The 9,588-nt window shown below is 45.9% G+C and overlaps 1 protein-coding gene across 1 annotated transcript in view; it reads left to right on the top strand.

Annotated features, from left to right (window-relative positions):
- GNA12 (G protein subunit alpha 12) overlaps positions 1-8,575 on the top strand; it is a 116,098-nt gene extending 107,523 nt beyond the window's left edge. Inside the window, exons 3-4 of the mRNA XM_058569391.1 lie at positions 3,819-3,869; positions 5,395-8,575. Of these exons, the coding sequence (XP_058425374.1) occupies positions 3,819-3,869; positions 5,395-5,964 (621 nt within the window). The 3' untranslated portion in view covers positions 5,965-8,575. The remainder of the gene's footprint in view (positions 1-3,818; positions 3,870-5,394) is intronic.
- Positions 8,576-9,588: the final 1,013 nt, after the last annotated feature.

Below are 9,588 nucleotides of genomic sequence, written 5' to 3' on the forward strand. Positions count from 1 at the left end.
ACAGATGGGTGCACAGAAGGGTTTGTCTGGTGGTGCCTGATAGAAGCTTTGAAGCAGCAGCGAGCCCGGGATGTGAATTCATCAGCTAGAGGTGGGGGTAATGGGCGCTTCCCGTGAAGATTTGGGGAAGGATAGAGTCCATTTGCCAAAAAGATGATTCTTTGTACTGGTGTGTATCTTCCTAGGCCCTGCCCACTATCCTCAGTTTACATTCGCTTGTCTGCCCAGCACAATTGCAAGAGCCCCAAAATAAACCTGCTTCTTCTTGGAACAGGTAACTCCCTTCTCCACCCACCAGCACCCCCCCTCAGACTCACCCATCTGGTGCTAATGAGAATAAGTGCTTTGCTGGGTTGAGTCAGGAAGGCAGGCCCAATGTCAAGTATGTGCTTGGTGACCTGGGAACCTAACGGATTTGTTTTGTTATGTCTAATCCATGAATCTGTGTTCTTACTAATCTTAAGTGATTTAGATTTTGAAACCAAGGAGGGTTATAAAAAGCCCATTTTTCATTTTCTCTTTTTTGTTAGACCAGGAGCTATCAAGAGAGGACTCTGGGATCATTTTGCATTGCATGATAATCTCTTTTTATAAAGGTACTGTCTTAGTCCATTCAGAATATCAGAGGCTAGGTGGCTTAAACATTTATTTCTCACAGTTCTGGGAAGTCCAGAAGGGAGGGAAGGGAAGTCCAAGAGGCTGGGAGGTCCAAGACCGAGACACGACAGGTTCAGTGTCGCGCGAGAGCTCACTTCCTGGTTCATAGATGGCCGTCTTCTCGCTGTGTCCTCACGTGGCAGAAGGCAGGAGGAGCTCTCTGGGGTCTCTTTTATAAGGCACTAATCCCCTTCATGAGGGCTCCACCCTCCTGATCACCTCCCAGAGGCCCCGCCTCCTAATGCCGTCACACTGGGGAATAGGTTTCAGAATATGAATTTGGGGGAGGACACAAACATTCAGTCTACAGCTGGTTCTAAGTGGTTAGTTTCCTCAGTTTCTGTCACATGCTATTTCTCTGAAGAAATGGCTGCATTCTGCTAGTGTTGAAAATATGTCAGAATTTAAACCTGGGCCTTCTACTGAGCTGCTGCAGTGGGAATCGTGAAGCCTGTTGCAAATGATTATCCTGTGGGCTACGTGTCCCATCAAATGACGCACTTTCCAGTGTCTGGTAATAAACCACCGTGGACTAAAACATGGTTCCGACTCAGCCCGGTAGGATGGCAGAGTGTGGAGTTTAGTGACGGATTTCTGGTTACGAGTCGATTTCTCCTCTGCCCTCCTTCCTGCTGGCCCCGTGAGAGAGAGCTGTGTGGCCTCTGTGCCTTACAGTTCAGGAGCGGCTCCCACGTGGCCTCATTCGGTTACTGTTGGGAAGAGGCAGATCTGGCATGGACCTGGATGTCACCCCTCTCCTCCTACGTGGTCCTCCCTAGAGGGAGTTGAAGCCACCAACCATGCAAAATTGCACAGAATCACAAATAAGTCATGTACCTTCGTAGCAGTGAAACAAGCTGCTGAGATTCTTTAAACGTGCTGTTCTGGTGGAGAAAGAAACAGTCAAGACCTGTTTATGTTAGCATTTGGTATGTTGTAAAGTACAGTTGGGTGACCCTGATTTCAAACTCAATAGGGATATTTAAATTCAAACTAGGGAAAAATAATTTTTTTTAATATTTTATATTTAGGTCGTCATTAATTGTGTTCTCCGGGGCACGCTTCATGTCACGTTGGTGCTGTGGAGTAGGCACTTGGCCCATGTCTGTGTCTCCCCAGGAGAATCGGCATGCCGTGGTGACAGAACATGGGCCAGGGCATCTGCATTGCCCTGACTTGTTATGCCCACCCCAGCCCAAACCCCTGGGACAGGACTTATTCCGCTTTCTTTTGCCTGGCGCCACCACCTGAGTGGGAACTCGAGGCAGTGGTGGGGCTGCCAGCTGCCCCCCTGCCCGGCGCCGGGGAAGAACGCGCAGCGCCTTCGTGGTTCAGGGACGTGGCGGCGGTGGGCGGGCGAGGACGGTGTCTTATTCTTCGTCAGCCCTCCTCGAGCCTCCCAGGCCCTGAGTGAGAGGCAGTAGGAGGAAAGACGGAGCGGAGTTTCAGGGGGAGGAATAGTCATAAATCAGGTAGGGTTGCTCTCGGCTCCGGCAGCTCTTTCACTCACCAGCTGTTTCCTGTCCGCCGTGGGAGGAGGCAGGATGTGCAGACCAAAGCAAGAAACTTACGGCGCCGGCGGGAGGGAGAGCTGCCTCACACCTGGCTGGCCTGTGGCCTTCCCCACGCGGAGCTTTGTGTGGAAGGGGAGAGACCTCGGGCCGGCTCAGTCAGGAGGTGGACCGGGGTGCCTGGGAAGCAAGGTTTCCCTGCCGGAGCTCTGGGGACCATTTCTCTAAAGCAGGAATCCGAGTGTGTGCCAACAGCACTGTAACAATAAGGAGGAAGAGTGGATTTGCTAATCATAATCTGTGCTTTAATGGGAAAGAAGTGTGTGTTTCTATCCCCTTAAACAAAATGCTGTCTTTTGAATCATCCAGAAGGCCTTCATTTTAAATGGGCAGGTTGATTCTTCATTAAAGGAAATTTACTCCTTGCTTTCTTCCTTTAGGCCTGTTGGAGACAAGTCGGGGAAGATAAATCAGGAGCTGGTTGCTCCTGTCATTCTTCCTCTTTTTTTTTTGTTTTAATGAAGTCACAAGCTCAGGCCGTAATCTTGTTCCTTTCTGATGATCTTTCCTCCTTAAAAGTCTAGAATGTCCCCCTAACGCATGTGTGTGGCTTTGCCACTTGTGTAAGAGTGAAGACCTGGCGTGGACCCTCCTAGAGTCTCTCCACAGAGCCTTACATAAGGGAGCACATGGAAACTGGGCCGTCCTACCTGGTCTCTGTCCCTCAGAGGAAGGCTCAAAGTGAGATCTTAGAAAGCGCGTCCTGTGTGTGTGTGGTAGAATTAATTTTCAACATTCTGCTTTTTAAGGGAAACTTTTGCAACTTTAGGGGAAACGTTTACCACTTCCTCTATTTAGCTCCATTTAAGTCAACATTTGAACACCCTTTAAACACTTCTTATACTCTGAGGGCCATTGCATTTGGTGGTTCAACACTTCCTCAAACAGGACCATGGATGATTCTAAAAGTGCGCTTCTAGCTACGGAACAGTCTCAGATTGTATCAACATTCAGTCCAGAGAACATCTAGAGGATGAAGAAAGAACTCATCATTCCACCACAGAAATCCAAACTAAAGATCTCCTCGTTCTAGACTGTAAATCAGATCGTACAAATGTGTGAAGTAATGATGGACTATTAGGCCTGTTTCCAGAAACTGGAACATGTTTTGTCATATGCGTCTTCTCTTAAAGATTTACTTCTTGAAAGACAATGTCTAGAGTGCGTTGGGCCATCTCTGTTAGAAGCAAAACTGTTCACAGGAGCTTCATCTAAAATTCTAGCTCTTGCCCCTTCCCTCCCTGGTGGTGTGGCCTGGAGCAGGCCAGTCTCCACATCTGGAAAGGCAGGGATTAGCCTGGTCAGAGGGGCCAGCACCCAGCCCATGCACAGAATCAGTCAGGGGCGCTTTGAAAAACGCAGTCTGAATTTGGATCTTGGGGTTGGAGCTAGAGAAACTGCATTTTTAAGTTTTTTTAAAAAATTGTTTTTAATTTTTAAAAATACGTGTACACTATTAGTCTTTTTATTTTGCCTTCCTGTTTACACAGAGGAAAAATAACACTCATGTTACTCTTTTAAGTTCTTCTATTCACCAAATCAGGGTTCCTCAATTAAGACTGAGCCGTGAATATTTTTCCTCCCTGACAGGGTGAATCGGTGAAGTACTTCCTGGATAACCTGGACCGGATCGGCCAGCTGGTGAGTAGAGAACCCCGCCCCAAGAATCTGTCATCAGGGTTAGAAACACCTGTGTGGAGACCAAAGCATTCCGGGTCATGAGGCCTTTCCTCGTCCTTCTGAGCCACGTTTGTTGTGTCAGATGACTATGAATGGTATCATGATGTGCTCTCGCTTAGATCTGAAGTTTGTTTGCGGGGGTGGGTAGGGAGGGAAAGTGAGTGCTCAGTGGCGAGGATTTCCTCATTCAAGTGGAGGAAATTCTCACATTCTTACTTATAAACCTTTAGTCACTGCTAAATTAAGATGTAAAGTTGTGTTTCTATTAGATTTCCTTTGCCCAGATCACTGTAAAGAAGACAGGAGTTCTTTAGTAAACAGAAGATTTCCTTTAACTTTTTATTATGAAGAATTCAAACATATACAAAAATAAATAGTACAGTGAAACCCTAGGGTCAACAATTATTACTCATGACCCGTTTTGTTCCATTAGCCCCACGCCACCCCCAGGAACAAATCCACCATCATATCATTTCATCAATGATATTTTAGAGTGTATCTCTGAAAGAAAAGGGTCTCAAAGTCATAACCACAATACCATTATTGCTCCTAAAAAATTAGCAGTAATTCCTTAGTATCAACCAATATCCAGTCAGTTTTGAGATTTTTCCCAATTGTCTCATTAATGTTTTCTTGTGAGTACTGCTTTACGTTAGCAGTTAGAATCAACTTCCTAATATAGTCCATCCACCACAATTGGTCCATGTCACTTAAATTTCTTTTAATCTATACGTTTCTCCCTCCATCTTTGTTTTCCTTTCAATTTATTTGTCGAAGTACCTGAATTATTTCTCCTGTAGAGTTTTCACGTCTGGATGTTGCTATTCCATCCATGCAGTATTACTGAAAGTGTTTCTCTGTCCGCTGTATCCCCTGTGAGTTGGTAGTTGGATCTAGAGGCTTCATCACCCCTGTTTGGTTTTGGCAGGACTGCTGCCTGAGCGCTCGTGTGCAGTCCTCGCCGGGGATTCTAACAGGGTAGAGTCAGAGGGCTTTGAGAGCCCCTGCAGTCGCCTGTGTTGCTCAAGACTTGAAGAGTTCTCCAAGAATAACATATTAAATATATTGCAGACTAAATTTAAATAGCATTGCAAAACCTAAATTAAGTTAGTTCATAGTAAGGTTTTGGAATGCGTGTGCTCTGGAAGTTAGAAAAATAAAAAGGTAGCTATGGTGCAGAAACAAAAAAGATGATCAGTTTCCTGTGGAGAAGAAAATGGACGAGGTTGTACATCGGGACCAGTGAGGATTCTGATAGCTCCTCCTCAGACGCAGGAGCCTTTGTTTGTTTTGAAATGAGCTATTTAATTCCTTCACTGTCTGTTTCATGGTGAATTTATAATTTTATAAATGCAAGTTGCTTTTGGTATTTGGTTCAACTTCTCACAAAAGTTATTCTGACTCTCCTTCCTTCCATCCCATCTTTTGTTCTTATTTTCTTATGTTCTTCTTCTCCTAAATTTCTCCCTTATGGTATATTTTACAGAATTACTTTCCTAGTAAGCAAGACATCCTACTGGCGAGGAAGGCCACCAAGGGCATTGTGGAACATGACTTCGTTATTAAAAAAATCCCTTTTAAGATGGTGGATGTGGGTGGCCAGCGGTCTCAGCGCCAGAAGTGGTTCCAGTGCTTTGATGGGATCACATCCATCCTGTTCATGGTCTCTTCTAGTGAATACGACCAGGTCCTCATGGAGGACAGGCGCACCAACCGGCTGGTGGAGTCAATGAACATCTTTGAGACCATAGTCAACAACAAGCTCTTCTTCAATGTTTCCATAATCCTGTTCCTCAACAAGATGGACCTCCTGGTGGAGAAAGTGAAGACCGTCAGCATCAAGAAGCACTTCCCAGATTTCAAGGGCGACCCCCACAGGCTGGAGGATGTTCAGCGCTACCTGGTCCAGTGTTTTGACCGGAAGAGAAGAAATCGCAGTAAGCCGCTCTTCCACCACTTCACCACCGCCATAGACACTGAGAACATCCGCTTCGTGTTCCATGCTGTGAAGGACACCATCCTGCAAGAGAATCTGAAAGATATTATGTTGCAGTGAAAGAGGAAGCTCCTTACTGTTGTCGTCCTTAAGCAGCCTCCATGGCCACTGGTCAGATCTCCCCGGTGTGTATTATCCACCTGGTCTTGGAGTGGGTTTCTTGGATCCATGCCATCCAACGCCTGGCTCAGGAATGCTGTGAAGCCAGCCTTGCCAACCTGCTCTAGGCCAAAGGACATGGAAACGTTGGCGTTAGCTACTGAATCCTGGGGACTAGTGAAACTACTGAAAATCCTAGTGATCACTTTGGTATTAATTTGTAATACCTAATAACACAGCTTTCTTTCTTTTTACAGAAACTTTATTTCTTTTCTGACACAATTTAATGGAGCATTATGTGTGTGTGTGTGTGCGCGCGCGCGCACACGCTGTCTTTAATGACAGAAACACATAAACCAGCTGCCTTGCAGATGGCTTTTCTCTCTAACTTGCGAGTCTTCAGTGAGACACACTAACCCAAAAGCTTTGCCTAACAGTAGTCTGTAGGAGATCAAATGCATGCTAATGCTGCTAAACTCAGAGTGCCCACGCCGGGCCCCGGGCCCCCAGCTGTGGGGTCTCAATGCCACCTCCCAAAGTGAGCGAGTTGCCTTTTAAAACTCTTGTGCCAATTTCCTGAGACCCGGTCCAGGTGTATTAGATTAAACCAAGGGCCCCCCAGCTTTAGAGGCTGGGAGTGAGAGCTCCACAGGTGTGGACTTGCCTTAATGCCCCACCGTGTGCACGGTTCTTCCTGCCTTGTCAGAGTGCCCAGCAGCACAGCACTAGGTGGAGATGTGTGGGAACAGTGTGCTGACAGCGAATGTCTGCCCCATATGCACAGAGGTGCTCACTGCTCCGTGCCCACCCACTGGCAAAGACATATACACCAAGTGGCCTTACAGATGCCCTCTCCGTCTTACCAGTCATCTTCTGATACCTGCAGGTGGCTGCATTCCACGTTTCCTTCTTTTGGAAGTAGTAGAGAGCTTTCTGTTCCTTGCAGGGGCTTCTGGAAGCTGGCAGGATTACTAGCAAAGCCTTTGTTAATGCCACAGCTGCTTGGTGAGCTAACAGCTGACCTTTCAGGAAGCCCACAGACCCCGGAGAAATCTGAGTTTCTCCAGACTGCCACTACACCAATGCCTTTGGACAGTCGGTCCCTGTTCTCAGCTCCCTTGTAAACCTTGATTCGTATCAAGGTCTCCTGCTTCTATTCATGTACACGTGCATAACAAGTAAACACTACCAGACAGAGCTCTCGTCGGGGGAAGCTGCAGAAGGCTGTGATGTTGACATGAGCTGGCAAACCTGACACTCAGTTAACTTGTTCAGTTACCTTTGTCCAGGGGTCTTTCACTGTGTTTAAAAATACATTGCATTCCAAACTGGTCCCCGCTGTGTATTACTCTACTAAAAAAGTCTGTCTAGTGTGTTTAGGACTTTTCCTAGCATTTAAAAGAAAAAAAAAAAAAAGCTTCCTCTGTCACTGGCACCAGAATGTCACTGTGGTTTAATAACACATCCTAGAGCCCTTGTCCTGAGGCCACACTGTTCCCAGTCCTTGTGTCCCTTTGCATCTCACTCTTGGCTCGTTTCCAGCAAGCCAGATAAACATTAATCTTGTGGCAGATGCTGACCCAGAAGAAAAGAGGAAAAAACCTGCTTCTGAGTCATCTTTGTTATCACCGTGTTTTTAATGAGGAGACAACATGAAATTCTCTTTCCCTTTTGGTGCTCAAGGCTTTGTGTCGATGTTTGCTGGAGTTTTGGCTCTTTTTTTTTTGGCTGGAAAAAAAGTGGCTGTTTTTGTACTGCTTCCTGTGGCTTTTCATAAACTGAAAGGACGTGACCCAGGATCAGTGCCAATGACCATGGTTTAAAGGCAAAAGAACACTCTCGACAGGCTCCATCAGGGCAGTCTAAGATCCTGTTTTCATTTTACGGCAGTGAAGCGCAGCCCGATCCGCAGCATGGCAAGCGCTCCTCGCCCAGTCGGTGTTCTGGGTCTTACAAGTTTGTTAGGATTCAAAGCTGGTCCTCACCAGCCTGGAAGTACTCTTCGTGGTTCTGGTAGAGGCTGCTGCCATCATGATTGGAGGTGTTTGAACTGCCTTCCTGATGAACTTAGGTCATTCCTGTCAATGAGTGCTTTTTTTCCTTTAAACACTGATAATTTGCTAGTTCACTTTCAAAACCGGAAGCATGTAAGGAATGAGAGCTTGTGACTGTGTTGAACTGACTGGAAAGCAGGGCGAGATGGCCGGAAGGCCTGGGTCCCTGGCCAGCTCAGTCACTGACCCCACTTAGCTTTGCTGAGACTGGGCTGCCTCCTCTTCCTGATGAGCGAGCGAAGGAGAAAGTCTGTAAAGGCGCCCAGCTCTCAGTTCCGTGATCCATCGGCATTGGAGAAGATAACTATCTGCAAGGCTAAACTAAAACCATTTACAACTTTTCTACACATAGATTGTAGCCATTTTTGTCTCCCAAACCTTAGGCCTTTGTATTTTTTTATTTTAATTTCACTGTTATCCTTGATTATTGTCTTTTTTATTGAGATGTTGGAGAAGCAGGAGATAGTTGTGCCTCATCTATTATTGCAAAAATGTAACAATAAACTTCCTCAAAATAAGATATTTTCCTCATACTTATACTGTTTACACCTAAGGACACACGTAGGTTTTTTCATTGAAATATTTTCTTAACTCTTCTATTTGTAGAGAAATTGTTTCAAAGATTTTTCATTATAGCTTTGTAATTTATAGAGATTTCTAGAATTCTTACTCTTGTAATTTTTTTACTTGGATAAAAGAAAAATGAATCAGGTTATTTTAACTCCAAGATCAAAAAGTAATCTTGAAACAAGATTATTAGTTACAGTGGATTAACCTGGGGGGCCCTGGGAGCAGACATCACTCACTTGGCATTGGAAGATGAAGGCCGCATGTGATGAGAGTGGTCCTGGTGGGTTGCTCATGGCTTACACTTTGCACACAACAGTGGTGTTGGCTCGGAAGGTCTGGTCTGATGGTTTGACCACCTTCAGTCTCCAGATGTTTGTTAAGATAAATCCTTAGTTTTTCTTTGCTTAATAGAAAACAACACTCAGCATTCAAAACCAACATTGTTAGTTTTTCAGTCCCAAACATTCAAGCAGATAACTCGAATCCTAATTTTACTTAAAGATTCACTATTTGTTAATCACAGTTTCCACTTCCACATGGGAAACAAAGCCTGACACACAGGAGAACTGCCACCCGTACCGTTTTGAATGAAAGCCTCCAGAACACAACTTCAGAACAAGTCATCGTAGCATATAAACCTAGAGACACGCGTGCGTGTGTGAGAGTGTGGGGTCCTGCTGCTCTGCGATCTGGAGAACCCGAGGAGAAGGCCCGGCTGATGGACATTTGACATGTCCGGAGACCAGGGGAAGCCAAAGGGAAGGGTGGGCGGGGATTCTGTCGTCACAGCCCCCTGGGGTTACCGTCCCAGCCACAAAATGGAGAAACATTGACACGAAGCATGGACAACTCCTGGTTGTTGGCACAGCTTGTCATGCTTAGGACTCGTTTCTAGAAAGAGGAATGTACATATTGTCCAGTGGCCATCGCCTGGGCGGGGCCTTGCAGTGTACCTTTGCGT

The sequence above is a fragment of the Diceros bicornis genome, chromosome 26, assembly GCF_020826845.1.
Source record: "Diceros bicornis minor isolate mBicDic1 chromosome 26, mDicBic1.mat.cur, whole genome shotgun sequence".
NCBI lineage: Eukaryota > Metazoa > Chordata > Mammalia > Perissodactyla > Rhinocerotidae > Diceros > Diceros bicornis.